This window comes from Rhagoletis zephyria, unplaced genomic scaffold (assembly GCF_001687245.7).
Source record: "Rhagoletis zephyria isolate East Lansing unplaced genomic scaffold, Rhagoletis_zephyria_1.1 Rzeph_scaffold_00244, whole genome shotgun sequence".
Classification (NCBI taxonomy): domain Eukaryota; kingdom Metazoa; phylum Arthropoda; class Insecta; order Diptera; family Tephritidae; genus Rhagoletis; species Rhagoletis zephyria.
The window spans coordinates 252,601-273,433 of record NW_016157328.1 but is presented as its reverse complement, the minus strand read 5'-3'; the positions used below and the strand labels follow the sequence as shown (position 1 = coordinate 273,433).

Genomic DNA, 20,833 nt, shown 5'->3' with positions numbered 1-20,833 from the left:
GGCACTTTTTTACGGTGAGTATTCACAAAAATACTTTCCAATAAAAAATTTCTAATTCTCTTGTTAGCCAGCCTTAAAAAATAAAACGAGTATTTCTAGCGGCGATAATTAGTTATTATTTAACCAAGTTTGCAAAAACAAAAGTTTTGATAAGCATTTTGTTGTTAAGCGGCTGGGTCTCTCGGTAGCTCCAGCTTTTGAAAATTGGCTCTCAGCAGGCACCGAGGTACCAACTAAATGACAATTTTTTCGAAATTCCGTAAAGATTTTGGTAAACAGTTTTCATTACCTCCCAAGCGTTGATGATATTCCGCTTTAGTTCTAGGACTTGACAATTAAAATAAAAACTCATCTCAGCTTGTGGGTGACCCAAATCGTCCTCTTTTCGCTTTAGTTTGTGTACAAAAGATTTATGAGGGGCCCAAAGATCGAACTTATTTTATACTGATTCTATTGACGACTCGCTACTAGAGGTTTACGCCGACAGGCTTTGCGGCGGCGGCGTGGTCAACTTCAAAAAGAATCGGCGGCGGCGACGGCGGCTACTGCCCATAAGGTAGATTCCAAGGAGCCATAAGGGTACTAATCTTATCATGTCATCTCGTTCGTCAGCGTTATGCATTCGGCACCTTCAGATTATAATTCTATTTAATTATTTTATTGAATTAGTTTTAAATTTAAATTACCTTACTTCCTACTTGAATTAAAATCTTGAGTTTCTGGCGCTGATGGATGGGCGAACAGAAGAAAGTCTGAGGTATATTCATACATACACACATGGCTCTCTATGTTCTCTACAGAGTCGTATGTACTATGTAAATTTAAAGAAATAAAAAATTAAAAAAATTAAGCTATTGGTGTAATTTATGTAGCTATCAATAAATTTTTGCAATAATCTTATCAACCGTTATGTTAAATTACAGAGCTCTTACGATTTTTTGCGGATTACATATTGAAAACAAGGCTGGTCTCCTTTTTGCCAAAAGTTTAACCCATCAACTCGAACCAGAACGACCCACTGTTTAAAAAAATGGCTTATAGATGAATGAGAATGAGAGATGAGAACCGAATGTAATGAAAAATAATACTAATTTTTACCAAAAAGGGGGAACTTTAACCCTGCGTAGAAAACATTGCGATGCGAGGGAGCAAAACCTTCCTGGGGTTTGACCATCACTGAGGAATGCTAAATTTCACACAGCCACCTAGTACTTGTATACGTATGTGGAGCTCCAAAATAAACTAACTAGCGAATGTAAAAATTAGCAAAAAAAAGTGTTTTAACATACTAAAAAAAAATACACAGGAAAATCAAATTGTCTTTGTTTTATCTCCAAAAATTAGGAGTTAAATGCAATGAGGCCGCTTCTGTTAAAACTGCTTTCTGAGATATTGGCGTTCAAGTTTTTGATGCGTTATAACTTTCTTGTTGTTGTAGTATGTGTAAAAAAAGTAATATTGTTGTAGTATTGAAAATAATTGTCTACTGTGGAAAAAAATCATTAGATTACCAGTATTTGACCCTATCTTACCTATGTTTTTTCTGAGTTGCGCTCTTTTTGGAAAAATAAAGGAGATCATATTCTTATTCAGTGGCGCAAATTATGCAAAAAAAAACTGCTTTGATAATGTAATTTTCATTCGTAAAATTGTGTTTTTATACGAGTAGTATTTAGTTCCTTTAAACGATGTACTTCAATGTACATACATCATAAAAATTTTGTACAAAATTCCTTAGGCGCCGAACGTCGCCGTCGCCGCTGCCGCGCCGATATTTTGGTAACTCTGCGGCGGCGCGGAAGGAATGACAAAAACGGCTAGGACGGCGGCGTGGCTAGGCGGCGTATACCTCTACTCGCTACCCGGTTCCATAAGATCATCTGCGCACATTAGTATTTCATTTCGCAAGAACTTCATTACTTAGGCCAATGCTAACGGATCGTTGAAATAAATTATTTTGAACCTTGGGTCGAGTAAAATTGAGAACGATAGCAGGAATCGCTTTGGTCATTTATTTGGGATCAATTATGAAAGACTTTGTCCCAAAAAAGAGACTGGAGCGATTTCCGTACCTTGATCCGAGGGTATCCACAGTCCATCTTCACAACCAGAGTAGGACCTTCTCTACCTTCCTGGTTGCTACCTTTTTGTGAGAAATGACACGCCAGTTCTTGGTTTCAACCGGCGAATTTTAGGCACGGAAGCAGGATCCGGATCTGGAATCTAGCAGAGCGCTTTCCTGAAAGGGGTACTCTATTCACTGTAAACACCCAGCAAAAAATCGGTAATCGCTTTTAGTGGTAACGTGTTCTAGAAGGCATAGCGTTATAATGCCTTCGAATTTTTTCGCTTCTTTTATGCATTGCCGGTAATACAAAGTAGAATGTCCTACAATATTTTATTTATTTCGCTTCCTTGTTTTGCAAAGTAGGCTGACTTCCAAAACGTATCAATACAATGTTTGGTAACTGTTATACTGCGGTATTCAAACTGTTTGTAAATGCAGAGTTGCGACACATTGCAACCGTATACATTGCGTATTTTAAATATTCAATTTAGCAATAAACAATTTTTCTGAATTTTCCATTTTTAAAACACTAATGGAAACAGAAACAAACGAAGCATCAACTTTGTTTCTGATGCGCTGATTGCTCTAGCGATGCGTTTCGATAACTTTTCGAATAGGTTTTGGAAAAGTATACATAGTCAACATTTTGTAGTTCGGCGTTATGGGACATTATACTTTGTACGTATACAAAGCAATTGACGTTTTGGAAGTCAGCCGTAGTCAGCTGAAAAATAGAATGAATATCCAAACGTTACGTTCTGTGGAAATTTGTCTCGCATAAAAATCATGTTTTGTTTTGTTCAATTTGCAGCGAAGTTGAAGTCAGTCAATAAAGTGAAATGCAAGAGTTAAGGTGCTGGCCCAATGCAGGCTTGCTTTGCTTGCTTCGCTGCGAGAAGTGTCAAAAATTATTTGGAATATACTAAAACGCTGGCCAAATGGCAGCTTTTCTTCACTTGCTTTAAGCGCCTCAAAGTTTGAATTAGGCAAATGTTTTATTTGAAAGCGTTTTGTAGGCTTTTGACAAAGAGGTATGTTCCTTTCAAAATACATAAATTCAAACAAAAATTTGCTTACTTAATTTAAAAAATTCACAGAAAATGCAGGTAATTCGAAATGAAATAAAAATGATTCATTGTTTCCATATTTATATTTAATATATCGTTATCTTATAGTAAAAAGTTGCAAAGCCCACTTTTACAAATTTTACACGAGAGGAAAAAACTTCTTCTTCAAGTAAATCGCTTTTTTAAGTTATAGTTTTTTTAGTAAATGTAGATATAGATATGTATGTAGCATTATTATCATTTCTTTTAAATACAAACATTATTTCGCATTAATTTAAAAATAAATCTGAAAGTTTTTCATACATTTTTTAGAGTTAGGAAATAATTATTAACGTTAAGGGAACAGACATTGACTTTTCAACCAGACAGCTGGTTACTTTGACAGCGTTCCAAGCCACCATTCGGCCAAGCAAGTTTTCAAAGTAAATCAAATCAAATTGAAGTCAGCAAGGCGCGCAAAGCAAGCCTGCGTTGAGCCAGCGCCTTAAGGAAGTACAATTTGAAGCTTAATTAAATATGCATGTATGTATACACCAATTTTTAAGTAATNTTTGGAAGTCAGCCGTAGTCAGCTGAAAAATAGAATGAATATCCAAACGTTACGTTCTGTGGAAATTTGTCTCGCATAAAAATCATGTTTTGTTTTGTTCAATTTGCAGCGAAGTTGAAGTCAGTCAATAAAGTGAAATGCAAGAGTTAAGGTGCTGGCCCAATGCAGGCTTGCTTTGCTTGCTTCGCTGCGAGAAGTGTCAAAAATTATTTGGAATATACTAAAACGCTGGCCAAATGGCAGCTTTTCTTCACTTGCTTTAAGCGCCTCAAAGTTTGAATTAGGCAAATGTTTTATTTGAAAGCGTTTTGTAGGCTTTTGACAAAGAGGTATGTTCCTTTCAAAATACATAAATTCAAACAAAAATTTGCTTACTTAATTTAAAAAATTCACAGAAAATGCAGGTAATTCGAAATGAAATAAAAATGATTCATTGTTTCCATATTTATATTTAATATATCGTTATCTTATAGTAAAAAGTTGCAAAGCCCACTTTTACAAATTTTACACGAGAGGAAAAAACTTCTTCTTCAAGTAAATCGCTTTTTTAAGTTATAGTTTTTTTAGTAAATGTAGATATAGATATGTATGTAGCATTATTATCATTTCTTTTAAATACAAACATTATTTCGCATTAATTTAAAAATAAATCTGAAAGTTTTTCATACATTTTTTAGAGTTAGGAAATAATTATTAACGTTAAGGGAACAGACATTGACTTTTCAACCAGACAGCTGGTTACTTTGACAGCGTTCCAAGCCACCATTCGGCCAAGCAAGTTTTCAAAGTAAATCAAATCAAATTGAAGTCAGCAAGGCGCGCAAAGCAAGCCTGCGTTGAGCCAGCGCCTTAAGGAAGTACAATTTGAAGCTTAATTAAATATGCATGTATGTATACACCAATTTTTAAGTAATATCTAAATAACTAAATACATACATATGTATGTATAAAAACTGATTTATAAAAATTTTAATCTTTTAAGAGAATCTGTATTTTCTGTTTTCAATTTAATATAGATTAGTATGTACTTATCTAGGCATTCTACATTAGTTTCCCTGTAAGGCATTCTTTGTTCGCTCCTATAGATTCTGTTTATCCATGCGTTCCTCCTTTCTTCGAAGGTAATGCTGCGGGAAAGGGCTTACGGCTAATGACATGCTCGTGTTAAAATAATGCCTTCTTGAAGCGAAAAGGTAAGCGATTCCCATCGCCTAGCTCGTTTCCACTTAACTTTCTGTGGTAATCGTGTTTTCTGCTGGGCAGTTAGCTTAGGAGAGGCATTTCACCACAATGGTTCCATCTCTCTCCTCATACCCATGAGCATTGCCTGCAGTGCCGGAGGCAATGACGGCCCCAGTCGGATGGCTCTTGCAGTACTGAATTTCTGCAGTAGTCATCTGCTGAGACGAACTCGCCCTCCCATTTACGGCGATGAGCGGAGAGTCTTTTGCGATCTCACAATAATTTGGCCGGGTCCCTAGCAGTGTTGCCAGAACTTTTTGGGGTAACCGGCTAGATTGGACAAAAAAACGGCTAAAAACGGCTAAAATGTTTCAACTAGAATTAACTTTTTTTTTAATACATAAATTATAATTAGAAAGACTAGTAAATCCATTAAATTTTTTTTTTGCTAACAAAGATTATTCCTAGCTAAACTGTACACCACTTTATTTTTGTTTAACAAAGGATATGTTCATGTTTGTATTACTTAAATATAAAAACAGAGATAAATTACAAACTTATGGCATTTTCTTCTCTATTAAACAATTTTGACTTCTTATAAATATTGTAACATTTGCAGTAGGTTGCTTTTTGTCCCGCAAAATGACTATATTAGCAAAAAGTATGGCACTTTTGCTTAGGCGGAGGGCAATATATTGTGAAATGAACACGTAAAGTTGTGAAAGGGCTGAGGAAAACAGAGCAACATTATTTCGAGTAAAGAAAACGCCAGGATACAAACACAGAAGGTAGTTTAATATATTACAGGCTAACCTAATATTCGCGGCTTGCGTTTTGGTACGCATGCCGTCGAATTTGTTTTTTTGCGTCACCCGAAATTGACTTGCATGCGTTTGCATTTGATTTCATTGAGCGAAACGTCAAATCAAAATGTCACGCAGAACAAAAATTGGAAATTGAGTTAGCTTCATACGCACGCCGTTCAATTTCGGTTGATCTCATACAAGTTGCATGTGCATGAGAAATTTTTTACAATAAATTGGCGGCGTGCGTGAATATTAGGTTAGCCTGTTAACATACGTTGTTGTTGCCGAACTTTTAACAAGTTTATGACATTTAACTAAAATCATGCCACCAGATTCACTAGTAGACGAAATTTTGATTCTTGTAAAAGTAAAAAAAAAAATAAGTTAGTGAAGTTGGATGAAAATATTAAAAGTGTTGCGCGTTTCCAAACTGTCAGAATTCGGTACACCTGAGTAAAGATTCGAAAATAAAGTTCTTTGCTTTTCCGAGGATAGGGTACGTAATACGTGAAGTTCGACGACAAATTGCTGACGCAAAATATTTTTTAACCTCTAAAAGATGTACCGTTATCCATGGAACAGGAAGTTAAAATGATGGCCTGTAACTTGTAACAGTACCAATTTTTGGATTCTCGGAATTTTCTGATAAAGATGTGGTGCTGCTAAAAAATATTTATACAGAAATATAAGCACGTAACTATGTATTTGTGACCAGAATTATCCATATAAGATGAAAACTATTGCAGTTTCATTTTATAAAATTTTTGTTTATAGAAAAATGCATAAGTAAGACAGTTTGCGTACGGTTCGGTTATTTGTACAATGATTTTGGGTTATCGTGTCCAAACACGTGACCCGAATAAATAACAATTTTACATATACGTCTAGCAAAGGGATTAAGCATTAATTTAAAATAAAGATTTCTGTTTGAAATATGCTCATTTATTGTAAATTTGGAGGTGGATTTTGCGCAAAAATACTGTGGATGGCGTAACCGGAGTTGGACTGATGAGGTTATTTCTTCTAGTGCGGCTGAAGGCCACCAACTTGGAAATAACAATGATAACAAAAATAAAGTATATTTGCACCATGATGCAATTCTTCACAGGTATTGTCTCCCCAGAGAGTTTTGCTCCACATCGAAACTCGTGCTCTTTTATTTTCTAAGTGTTGCGCGTAAAACTTCACACTTAAATTTAAGACATTCTTAACAAAAATTTAAGCAAGTTTCGCCAATTTTTCTTTAGCTCAATATGTAGCTCATTACTTAACAAAAACCATATACTACATCCAGATTTTAGACTTTGTGTAAAAATTATGAAAATTCTTCAAAATTTCAGCAAAATTTGTAAATTTGTAAGATTCGAAATCAACTAAAATGGCGCGTTCCAGTTTATATGTAATTGGGTCACTCGCTTAAAACAAAAAACATTGAAATCGGCTCACTATCTGAAGACTTTTCCGGTTAGAAAAAATTTGTTTTCAATGTAACACAGCCCAACAGAAAAAAAAATTTCTCAGGGATAAGACTAGCCATTTCTAATAGATTTTGGATCACTAAATTTGTAGAAATAAAAACTTGTATATTTGAATTTTAATAAAATAAGGCGAATAGCAAATAGCAAAATCGGCTAAAACCGGGTAATTTTTTTTGCAAAACGGCTAACAAATCGGCTGCCGGCTAAACCGAATTTTCTCCGGCTGTTTTCTATCGTAACCGGCTAAATCTAGCCGGAAAACGGCTAAAATGGCAACACTGGCCCCTAGACCTCCTGACTTAGTTGGAAGGTTTTGACGTTCCGAGGGCACCTCCATTTCTAAGTGATATTGTTTGCCACTTATGTTTAATTATTAATTTTTAGAATTTTCAGTTAAAATACAGTTCATTCTCTAACAAAACACATAACCCAAATTTTAAACTTTGTAAACGACTATAAAAAATTCAATAAATTCTCCTAAATTTCAAACTTTTTTCTTAAAAGTGGTCGAATTTTTTTGAGTACGCAGTTTTATAGCCCATTCAATTTTAGTCTAACAACCCTGCAGGAAATTGAATTAGTTTGAAAGTAACTTATTAACTACTTTATTTTCAAAATTTTCAGTATTTTACCTGCAACGAACTCATTTATTAAACATGGCAATGTCCTAGGAAGCAGTCAATTGCCTTATCCTGCATGTATTTTCAACTACTTTAAAATGAATTTGGCTTAAACAACTTCAAAGTCTATGTATATATGTTGCGATTGAATACGCTTTCGTTCTGCACTTCACAGATACTTTTTCGTAACTAAGAAAACCCGAAATTCAAAATTTTAAATTAAATGAGATTTGAACATGGACATTCTTGGCGGTGACCAATTGTAGCAAACATCTTTGCACGCTCAGCTACAGCCAGACATGTAAATGGGTTTTCAAATGTTTGAATTGTGCGCAAGCAGCAAGTCGACTGTCCGACTCTGCATTTAACTTCAACTACATACTTTAAAATGAATTTGGTTTACACAACTTCAAAGTCAGTATGTTTCTTTTGAATACGCTTGCGTTCTGGACTTCACAGATGCTTTTTCATACTTCCAAGACACAAATTGTTTTTTTGAGCAAAAATAGTATAAAAATTCGAAACGTTTACTCATTGAATTTATTTTAAGTATGTAGTCTTTCAATTAGTTGAATTTAAAAAAAAAATCACTTGTTTCCGTCAGGGAATGTGCAAGGTGTAGTGGTAAGCAGTGCGCGCTTACACTCCGCAGGGCCTGGGTTCAATCCCTGGTAAAAGCAACATCGCAAAAATATAGAAAAAAAGGTTTTTTCTTAACAGCGGTCGCCCCTCGGCAGGCAATGGCAAACCTCCGAGTGTATTTCTGCCATGAAAAACAGCTTCTTATAAAAATTCAATCGCACAACATCAATGTGTACGCTACAATTTGGAGGATAAGCTCGGCCAAGCACTAACATATGTGTAAGCGCCAATCTATTATTATTACCGCTGATTTTTTAGATTTTTGCCGCATTTGCTTCCATATTACGAATAAACACAATTTATTTTTATATGGAAGAAACCCGCAACACCTTCGGCGAAAAAAATTCTACAAAATCAACGGTAATTTTTAGCCACTTGAAACTTGCACATTGTTAAATAACTTTGGACCGATTGAACCGATTTCAATCGCTTTTTTTTATTAGAAATATGGTACCTTAAGAGTCGTCCCGCTATTTGGTTTAGATCCAATCATTGGATCATAAAAAATTAACGGTACTCCTAAATTTGTATATGAGAATTGAAGTCGGTTGTGTGTTTTGCTTAAAAATTGCTTCTTTAATAAAAAGTTCTAGAAACACAAAATGCGCTCAATTTTCAAAAGTAATGCAAAATTTTACAAAATAAACCCAAACCTCCCTACTCTCCTTCAGGATGCACTCCTGGTCTATGCGCTGGAGCGATGGCAAGAGGTGAGGCCTCCAGAATCCGCGCTCTTGCCGTAAATGTGGATGGATTTTCACTCGTGTGGGAGTATTATCATCTAAACGTTGAGCCATTACGCACGAATGCGATTTGGGGCACACACACCAAATGGATTTTAGTCGCCCTTCACGACAAACAAACCTTACTTCGGGTATATTCTCGTGCGTGATATTCTGGGCTATCTATTCCGTTTCGAAATAGTTTAGGAAGAGTATGTATGATCATACATATATGTACGTAACAACAACGTAATTGGAATGGAAAAAGTCCTGACTAATATTTTTCATTTTATTTTTTTCATAAAATGATGTGGGGTGGGAGTAGCAACTCGATGAAATACATCATATGAATCAAAAATTGAATTTTGAATTTTTTATTGGTTACGACTTTTTGTATTTCAGCGACGATGTTTTTTACGCCCTTTTGCATTTCGTGTGACGCTATATACCTACATACCTACTTTCCGTAACGCAACGAAACCCAAAAAATTGATGATTTTTGTTACTTTTTTTGCATTCGCCAACTTGATGCCTTGTTACATTAATAAAATGCAATTAAATACCAATCACACAATATACTATTGTGCTGATTTTGTCATAAAGTATTTCAATTAAAGTTGAAAAAGCGAAATCTCCCATTCGAAGTACTCACCAATGTGCGAGTTACACAGAATCGATGGCAGAAAAAACAACGCGACGCTCACTGGCGTCCCTAGCGACGGTGTCCGATACCATAGAAACGTTCGGCTTCATGCAAGGAAAAATTTTATATGTGGTAGGAGAAGGCCGAAAGCAAAGATGAATGTCAAAAGGTAGAAAAAATACCTGCAGAAGTTTAATTTCATAGCAACACCCCAGGTGGATCCGCAATTGAAGTCATCATTAGCAACACCCGCACTTCCGGCAGCACTAACACATTCGAATAGATCTTCACAGTGGCGCACACATATGTATGTGTGTATGTAAATATACAGTATTTCTGTATGTATGTAATGTACTTTCGTGATTTCCGCGCGCACTTTTAGAGGCATAAACTTTCTTAAAACGCAATTATTATTTATGTATTATGAGTGTGTATATGCTTATGTACATACATATACAGTGACTCCAATAAGTGTCCACATGTTGATTCACAATCTGCCTTATCCTGAGTTTTACTCGAAAATTTGTCATCCGCCCATAGTAAAACCATGGAAACCAAGAGTGAATGTTTTCAAGTAAACATTTTCCTTGATATTTTTTTATAAAAATCATCATCATCATCATCTTCATCTTCTTCCTCGCCTGCATCTTCAACTTCATCCTCATCTTCATCTTCTTCCTCGTCTTGGTCTTCATCTTCATCTTTATATTTTCCTTTATCGTGATCTAAATATGTCCATTCTTTTCTTCATTTACATATTCACCCCCACCGTTGTTATTAGGTTAAGTATTTAAATTTTCGTTCCTCTTTGTCTTTATATTTAGGTTTCTTTACTTTTATTTTAATTTCTGTATTTATCCCTTTCTTCTTCTCCATACTCAACTTTACCTTCTTCCTTATTTGAGTATTCATTTACATACAGACATACATCTTATTCCTAAACTGCTGCTTAGCACATTTCTGTAATTCAGTATCAATATTAAAGCATACATTTAGGAGGCATTTCAGCCCCAACAATGTACATGTACGGCATTAGTATTGGTGTGACTTTTGAATTGATTTTTTTCGCTTTATGTTAAACTAATTTGAATTTTTAAAAATTGCCTGAACATCAGCATCAAAATACCTTTCTAATGATATATAATTGTTTATACCTTAGAAGTATAGTTTAGCCGTAAAAGGGGTGTAAAGGAAACGTGATTGCCTATTTATATAATTGATGATATATGATTTCCCATGCCTCTTCTTATTACATATTTATTTACATACATGTTTCTTAATTTTCATTGCAGATGTAATCATCAAAGAAAAGTTACCAAATAATTTGAATAAACAGTTGCCTTCATTTGTAAACTAAGATCTAGTCAGAGTATTTTAGTAAAATACCAAAAGCACTTCAAAAAATTTATATACACTTATAAACTATATACTGTAATATACAAACTACATACATAAAAATATATGTATAAAATAGATAATAAATAAAAGTAAGCATCGATCGCATTAGCAGTACGAGTCATAGGACATTATTATGACCACACGACTTGCAAGTCAGAGAAATTTTGTAATCTCAACAGCCGCAGTGGTGTCTCCAACGTCTGCCGATGCCGCAACAACCACGCCAGCAAGCGTCGACAATGCAGATGGTGCCAATTCTGCAACAGCTAATGTATTGGCCACACATGATATCAAACATGAGGAGATTTCCATTGAAACCGCCAACGCTTGTTCCTCCTCTTCACATGGCGAGCAGTTTGAATACGTGGATTCGGCGGTGGACGTTGTGCCTACAACGAATATGGATGATGTTATGATAGAGGTATGTAGCTTGAAGCCATTGTCTATGAATTTCTGTTTCCATTAATATCTATCATTTGTATTTATATCAACAGCACAAGAAACTGGTAGCTCATGACCAAAATGAAGCAGTTGCTCTTATTAGCGTTGTCGTGCCTATGGATGCATCTAATTCGGCGAGTAGTGAAGCGCATGGCGATTTACCTGATTTAAGTGCAATTAAAGACAACGTAGAATTGGCGCAACAAGTGGCCAACGGTCAGGTAACACTAGTGCAAACGCAATCGGCGGACGATGACGAAGGCACACCCCAATTTATTACGGTTACTGGTAAGTGCAATTCTTCCAAAAATTGTATTTGTGTGTCCATATATCGCAGGTTTGAAAATGACTTAAGACTACAACCCATTCTGCACTTAACCGAACATATTGTTATGTTTTTGTGTTACCAAAATTGTTTCCATTTCTTGTTACAGAAACTCTACCCCAGAATATAATTTAGTTAGGGCTTCTTAAGTAAAGCCATTCTACCCGAGAAGGACTGAAAAAAGGGCTTATCCATTTACAATTTACACGAATGCATAAATTTATATTATTTAGCATTACAAATAAATTTCAATAAACATTTTAAGATTTGATATAAACTGTAAGCAAATACTTCAAATATGTATGATTTTTATAAACTGAAGAAGCAACTTTAAAAGAACTCCTCCAAAAGGCCTTCTGGAGTACCTATAGAAGACCTTCAATTTGTGCCACTCCATATAAAAAAGAAAGGAGAAAGGAATGTAGAGTGGCCTCTTGACTCTCAGGAAGGCCTTTCGGAAGGGCTTTTAACTCCTGAAATTATCTACTGGGACGTACTATGGATTTTGGAAAAATGTTGGTATTGCATTACGCATGGAACAAAATCTTGTTACCACTTTACAAGGGGGTAAAAATTTACCGGTTACAAGAGAGTACAGAATGCCAAAAGGGGTTTTAAATTGACACGAACTTAATTTACCGCTTACAAATAACTAAAATCTCTGATAAAACATTACGGTATATGTATTTAAGACCCACTCTTTTTGATACAAATAGAAGGTTATAACTATTATTTTCTTTAATATGGCTTTTTTGAAGTCGACTAAAAAAATCTATCGAAAAAAAAATTTGGACTTTGTAAAAGCTTTTAAAACTTCGCCAACATTTGGCAAGCCAGACTGAAAGAACGAAAAACAATTAAAGCATATTTTAAACATTTCGTTTTTTTCTAAGCTTTTTCCAGTTTAAGTTAAATAATTTTAAAAGTATATCCTAGGTAACTTGGGGATGAACAGTATATTATATTTAATTCCAATAAATAAATGTTTGGCGCTTAATCGTTGTATACGTGTTTGGCCGAGTTTCTGCTATTCGTGTTCTGCTTCTTGATGTTGGGACACAAATGGAGAGATCTACGCTTTTACTCCACCTCCGAAGAACCTTTTTTATGATACTTGCAGCTCTGGCGAGGGGCGACCGCTATTTGAAATAGTTTCTTTTTTATGTTGCTTGGACCAGAAATTGAACCATGGGCCTCCGGGGTGACAGCACCTCTAAGCACGCGGCTACGGCAACATGAACACGTCCGAAATCTGAAGAAAGTCATAATAGAAGCAATAATTTAATGTTAAAATAAGTACGTGAATTTTTCACTGATTTTTATTTGTTTCATTTTTGATTTAAAAAAAAAACTTTGAATTTATTTTGCTTTGCTCTTTTCTAAATAAAAGCTATTTTTGCTGTGCATAGTTTTATTGTAATTTTTTGTCTTGGCTTCATACCAACATGTATTTTTATGGTTTGAAAACTATGCAAAAAACTGCTTTATCCGTTTTTTTAATTTCAAAATCGGGGACCTGTTTTTTCAGATCGCAATTTTTCGAATAACTCGAAAAAAGCCGAATAATCGAACACTCTAGTATGTATGTACATATCTGCCGTTGATGAAATGTATAAAGGTCCTAACTAACGCAGTTTATTTTATATAGGAGAGACAAAAAACGTTCTATAATTAAAAAAATTAAATGTTTATTTAATTTTATCAATGAAATTTATGTTAAATATCAATACCTAGTATAACTTAAATCAATTTTAATTTTTTGTCAATTATGTAGAATTTCTGTCAGTTAGGGTCTTTGTGAATGCGAAGTTATGAAATAAATTACACTGTAGGTAAATTTTAAGGTTTTGAATTATCACAGCTAAACGGCCAAACACGTAAACTTAATTTTGGCCTCTAGATTACGATGGCGTTTTCAGAAAATCCGTATCACGTCAAAATTTTGAGATATTTAGGGGGGAAGTTTTAGAGTTCTGAAAGTGAATTTTTCGTCGTTTAAAACACTGTGCTCAGGTTTTGAACTTTTTTCATGGAAATCGGTTCACTATAACATATAGGTTCCATACAACTGGCTATTCAGATATGAAGTTCTGCGTTACAACTCATATTTTATTTCGTAATATTTTTTTATAATATTTATATATTTATATACTATTTGGACCTAAATTTGGGCTCTCTTCAATCCCGTTTTGGCATATTTTGCTAGTTTCTATTGCTAGAATGATTTTTTTAATAATCTTTGCCCCCTGCGATCGACCAGCAAAAGTCCGCCTACATTGAATTCAATCGTTTTCCAGCGAATCAGTCCTCAAAACACATAATGGATTGGTGAAATCTCTCTCCTACCTCGTCGGTTTCTGTTGAAAGCTGTTGCTCGTAAAAGTCAAAGTGACTGTGTAGCATGCGGATTTTAAGCGACATGTGCACATCAAAGGCTTCAAAAGATTCCATCAAGCTCGCAATAAAAATGGCATATTATGGTGAACGATTTTTACACAACGTGTTTAATTAAAGCCCGAACTGCATCCCATGCAACGGCTGCTGTGCCATCAAGGATTTCCAAGAAGCCTTGATCCTTCCTTAATCTTCTGATGTCCGGCCCATTAAGCACACCTGAAATAAAAATTGTAAGGTTCTTAAAGCAAGAGAGAGATATAATAAAATATATGAGCCAAAATCTCTCAAATGGACCACCCAAAATTGGACGGTCAAGATATTTTCGCACAAATCATTTTATTCGGTTTACAACCACTTGCGAAATTTTCACTCATATACAATCAAAAAACTACCTTCACGGATTTTTTCAACGTAAAGATTTGGAAAGGCATTATTTATATAGTCAGTAATTCCCATTTCATTCATCATACCTGCAACATCACTGCAATAAGCCTGAGTGCCATCTTCCGATAACTTGCAATATTGCATAAACGGATCTTGTCTATGTTTGTAGGCCGTTACTTTTACTCCTGGTGCTAAAACATTCACGCTTTTCAGTTCTGATGCCAAAATCATTACGTTGTTATGGGAGAGATTTAATTTACGCACCATGCTGCTTAGGTGTTCTTGGGATATGAAAGACGGTAAATTGTTTTCAATCGGAATGTAATCAGATCCATCATCAAGTGGTAATGGCGTTTGTAATCATAGACAGTTTCGAGTTCACTACATATGTGCAACAGGTAAATGAGCGCTCGGTACACCTTTGTAGACGACACAAGACCGATCTATTGAATTAAATATTTATGAGTATATGTACGTACATATATATGCATATATCGATGGCTGAGTGGAAGATCGACCTATCTCAGCTGCCGATTTAAAAACTCCCTATCTCAGCACATTTTCAATATATTTTGAGATAGGGCGTTCTTCAACAAAATTCTGAGATAGGATATTTTTCAAAAAATTCTGAAATAGTGCGTTCTTCAATCAAATTCTGAAGTAGGGTGATTTCGAACTGGCTGGCGAGATAGGTAGATCTTCCACTCAGCCATCGACATACAAATGTTTAATTTGTTTGTTCGGCGGACAAAAACTAAAAAAGTTCTGCACCCTTTTTTTTTTTAATTTGGACATCTGCTGCAGACTTTCCAAGGTTGGTTATACTTAGGCGTGGTACCTTCCAAACATACAGAAACTTTTACCTATTTCATACACTCAGCGATTAAGGTGAGGGCAAACTATACATAATTTCATGGTTTTATTTAAATTTACTTACTTTTTCGATTGAAACCAAATGTATTGTTGGTGCATGCATAACAATTTTCAGCTTCGTGTTTTCCGGGATTTGTCCAAATCATTGGTAAACCGAATGGTAACGAAAATCGTTTTTTTTTTTGTTCACCAAAAATTCATCGCACTAATGCACGAAATACATGTGAATTCGGGAGTGTATTTATTTTGTGCAGGTTCAGATTGCAAAAAGTACCATTTATAGCATGCTAGTGCATTTTTATTTGAGACTAATTTACGCTGGTCTGATTTCAAAACGAATTTACCACAAACGAAACAAAACTTGTTTAATTTACTGCAAAGCTTTTTAATTTTTTCATCTTTAGGAGTTTCCGAAGACAATGATATGATGAATAAAAGTTTTTTGCAAAATTTTCGATGTTTTTCATCAATTAATATGACAGTAACCGCGCGCGTAGATTTTAGGTTTGTGTTTTTTGGTTCCCAACTTATGTGAAATAGACGCGGTAAAGACCGCCACCTATTTGAAAGCATTACTCAGTCACTTTGACTTTAACGAACAACAGCTTTCACAGTACAAAAAAGGTATTAAAAAGCCATTCGTACAACAGAAACTGCAAAAATATGCCAGAGTGGGATTGAAAAGAACCCAAATTCAGGTCCAAGCAGTGTATGAACTACTATTATAAAAAAATATTACGAAATAAAATATGAGTTGTAACGCAAAACCACATATCTGAAGAATCAGTTGTATGAGAGCTATATGTTATAGTGAACCGATTTCCATGATTTTCAGAAATAGCTAAAGTAATATCGAAATACAGTCACGTGCAAAATTTTAGTAAAGTAACCTTAAAACTGGGGTAATTATTAACAAACAAAAACCTAAAATTTAAGCAGATTTTCAAGAACCGTTATCTCGAAAACTATAGCCAATCTGGAAAAATGGAGGACGCCATTGAATTTAAAAGATCTCAGTTAAGTAAGATCAGTTATCAAAACCTTTGCCCAGAAAAAAATTCAAAGCCTGAGCACAGTGTTTTAAACGACGAAAAATTCTCTTTCACAACTCTAAAAGTTCCCCCCTAAACATCTCAAAATTTTGACGTGATACGGATTTTGAGAAAACGCCATCGTAATCTAGAGGCCAAAATTAATTTTACGTATTTGGCCGTTTAGCTGTGATATTTTTGCCTCCCTACTGTGTTATTCAGTTAGATCTTTTTAAATTCAGGTAAAATCCAATATATTTTGTTCCATATCAAAACAAGCTAGTAGTTGCTTTGTGTTATGAACTAGCAAGATAGTGTATAATATTTATGTAACTGTCAGATGTCTGTCACTTCTTTGGAATAAAATTAATTAGACCGCGAACTTATTTCTTCTTCTGGTCCCACGACATCTCCCAGAATGAATTAAAAATTTATTTTCGAGCATTTTCATCAAAAGGAAGGCATTTACGGCAATTTTTTAGACAAAAGTACGACGAGCATGATTCCCTTAACAAACTGTATGGCCTTTAACAGAAAACATTCCGGTCCTTTGTCTTAGATATGTCAGTATACTGCTTACCATTTTTGTATTTGTGGCACGCCGCTGCCCCATTTTTCACTATTTATTGGTTTTATTTATTTATTTGATACTTTTCACACCAAATTACGAACACAGACTATACACACAGGGTTTTTTGCTGTCCGAAATTTTCATTCGTTCAGTTAGAGCTTTTTAAAGAGAGAAATAATTTCGCTTTTGAGTTACGGTTCTAAATTTTTTAGGGATGATGGGTTTAGGTTTAAGCTTCTTGAGAATGCAAAAAACCAGATTTCGAAAAAAAATGTCATTTAGGGCCTTTCTATATTACGTCAACGGTATATATGTCGCGGAAAGATTAATTTGGTCATGGTTACTAAAGTTATTTCTTATATGAGACATTCTTTTTCATATCGGACACCAAATTTGGTATCACTCTTTCGATTGGCTCAAAGCTTATTTCCTGTATAGAACCCACAAACAAAATTTTAAGCGAATCGGAGACACGACATAATTTTTTTTTACGAAATCCGTCAGACTTAAAAAAGAATGGCTCATATATATGTAGGTTTATTTTTTATATTTCTGGACAAGTTTCGTAAGTGCAAAACACTCCCACAAAAGAGAAGAAACCGGACAAAACCCATTTTTGAAAACTAAGTGCCAAATCGTTTATAGCTACAAATTTCAAATCCGAGATGCAGTGAACTCATAATTACCCGGTTCAACAAAATTTGGACGAGTTTGATCTCGAAAACCTGATCCTTTAGATTTTTTGATGATGATTTCAAATCCGTTTTTTTCTAGCTCGTCTAGTTTTTTGAGAAAAAAATATTGAAGTGGAAAAATGACTAATTTAAAAAATTAAAAACAAAAAATTAATTTTGTCACAAATTTTTCGAAGAAAAAATCCCATATTAATTAAAATTCAACTAAAAGTAAAAGTGAAATAAGTAAAAGTTCCTTCTAGTATAGTAGTAGAAAAGTACCTTCTAAAAATAAAAGTACCTCTTGTATCGAACCTTTTGGCTTTAAAGGTAATCCGTTTGAACTGAGTTAAATTTTATTTTTTTAAGTAATAAGGTAATCATCCTCTGGGAATCGTAGACTCCGAATTAGAGATGCGCGCGTGAGAAGATTTTAAATCAGGTCATGCACAATCACGTAAACAGAAATACAATTTTATCACGCTCACGCACGCACAAAAAATATATCGGACTCACGCCACGCACGCTCATGCTCATAAAACCTAGATATTCTTCTACTTTTGCAGCATTGAAGGTATAGAGTTCGTATTTATATACTTAGTTCTGAAAAATTATTATATTTTCCGGTGTAGTTATACACAAAAATATAAATATAATAAAAATAACAAAAAAAAATTGTTCTTTTTAACCGACTTTACAAAAAGGAGAAGGTTGTCAATTCGTCGGAATATATATATATTTTTTATGTATATTACCGCATAACTTTGGACCACGTTAACCGATTTCTATAATTCCTTTTTTAAAGGAAAGGTGTTACCTCACAGGTGAGCCCATATTAATTTAGTTTAAATCCGATCATTGGATCATGAAGAAATTAACGATAATCTTACATTTTTATATGAGAAGTGAAATCGGTTTTGTTTTTTGCTTAAAAATTACTTGTTTATTAAATAGTAAATTGTTCTTTTGGGTAATAATACACAGTGGTCTTGAAGCAACCATAGCTATGACTAAAATGCCAACCAAAACGGCTTACATAACTGTCTTTGTACATAATCATAGATCAAAATTTCGTTGAAAATAAAATTCCATCTGCTCCTATGCTTAAAATATTATAAAATGTTGATCTAGAACTTTCCAAATCTAGTTATATAATCGCGAAGGTCTATGGTAATATAATTATAACACTTTCTTACGTGATAAGCATAAAATATTTTAACTTAGTTATTCAAGAGATAATATTACATAATTGCATATTTTAATAATTCTTATTGCATAAATTTTATAAATTTACAAAGTCAATATAAAATANCAAGGCGCGCACACTTTAAATCTGTTCTCTTCGTGATTACACTTATGTTGCGGATGACTTATAGAAGACATGATGTGCAATCAAATAGCTTACACCAGAAATATTATCATCGAGAAAAATACTATCTGTTTTTCTTTTACACTAATATACAAAACGATAACTTTAGAATACTCTGTTGAACAAGAAATACTAACAATTGCAGTTAAATTTTTTCCAAATTTTCATTTGACAATATTTTAGGCATAGGAGCAGATATGATTTTAATTCCAACTGCATATTGGTGTATGGGTGCCTTCCAAAACAGGTATGCAAGCAGTTTTGGTTGGCATTTTAGTCATACCTATCATTGTTTCAAGACCACTGTGAATAAAAGTTCAGAAATTCAGTTCTGTTTTAAGTGTTTTATTTAAAATTTAAAAAAAAAGTCTATATGGATCACCCCTTACATATTACACTCATCATGCCATGTTACTGTATGCCTCAGAGGCATAATAGACAATGAAAACATCTGATTAGGCGGCTCTTGGAGTTTTCGCGAGAAAGGTTCTGCAAAAAATTTACGGGCTTTTGCGCGTTGGCCATGATGAATACTGCAGACGATTTAACGATGGGTCTTTGAGCTTTATAACGATATAGACATAGTGCAGCAAATTAAAATACAGCGGATACAACAACAACAACAACAACAGCAGCAGCGGCTACACTGACTTGGTCACGTCATACGAATGGACAGAAACTCCCCAGAACCAGGACTCGTTTCCAAGCCGTGTCTTCGCTTCTCATATTGCTGATTCAGTTCGTTCAGGATTGGCAATGCTCAACGGGCTGCCTGAATGGATTAGGCCGAGAGCAGCGCTGTTTGGTAGGCTGCAAAGGGCTATTGGGAAGCACTAGTTTCTCTTGGACTCTGGACTAAATCCAGAGCAGCGATGCGCGAATTTGCCAAGTCGAAACTAGTCACAGAAAACATGATAACTCCCAAAGAGTACCACAAATGTTCTTCAACGTTGTGGAATTTGATTCGTTTAGAGTTGTTTCTGATTGAACATTTTGAAAAGTAAGAGGCCGAAGAAAATGAGTTTGAAGGATGTTTATTTTCTCCTTTAAAATTTAAAAAAACCTAGACCTAGCTACCTTTCACTCTAAGCTAGCGAAATGCTGTATTTAAAGTTTGTAAACCAATTATGAACTCTGTCGGCAGTCTACGGGGGTCACTAAACTAGTCTTTAGATTTCGCAACATCGTGCGTTCATCGTGAAATTTGATATTTTTCGCATTAACGTACTTTGAACGTTTTACTGTACGTTGTTTACAGTTACTTCAAAGATTTAAGTAGACAAATAAATGCTTATATCAAAGGAAGGTTTTCGTTGGATGAATTAGAAAATAAGAGGCCTTCTGGGAGCCCCCATTTTCGAATCTTTTTAAGCAATCGGCCTTCCGTACTCGATTCTCTACTCCTTTTCATTTTGTATGGAATAGCCGGAGTTTCCAGGCAGGCCTTCTGCTACACATTCCCTTAGATGGAAAAAATTAGCATGCCATTATAATAAAACAGTTTGAATTTAAATTTGCAGTTGGCACACACCGATGCGTCTACTGCGATTTTTTTTATACCCGAGCGCACTTGTGCACAAGGTATTATAACT

The 20,833-nt window shown here is 34.6% G+C and overlaps 1 protein-coding gene across 1 annotated transcript in view; it reads left to right on the top strand.

Annotated features, from left to right (window-relative positions):
- The window catches only part of Rfx (regulatory transcription factor Rfx), a 154,146-nt gene that overhangs the window by 73,683 nt on the left and 59,630 nt on the right, over window positions 1–20,833 (top strand). Inside the window, exons 3-4 of the mRNA XM_017609658.1 lie at window positions 11,071–11,597; window positions 11,671–11,905. Of these exons, the coding sequence (XP_017465147.1) occupies window positions 11,310–11,597; window positions 11,671–11,905 (523 nt within the window). The 5' untranslated portion in view covers window positions 11,071–11,309. The remainder of the gene's footprint in view (window positions 1–11,070; window positions 11,598–11,670; window positions 11,906–20,833) is intronic.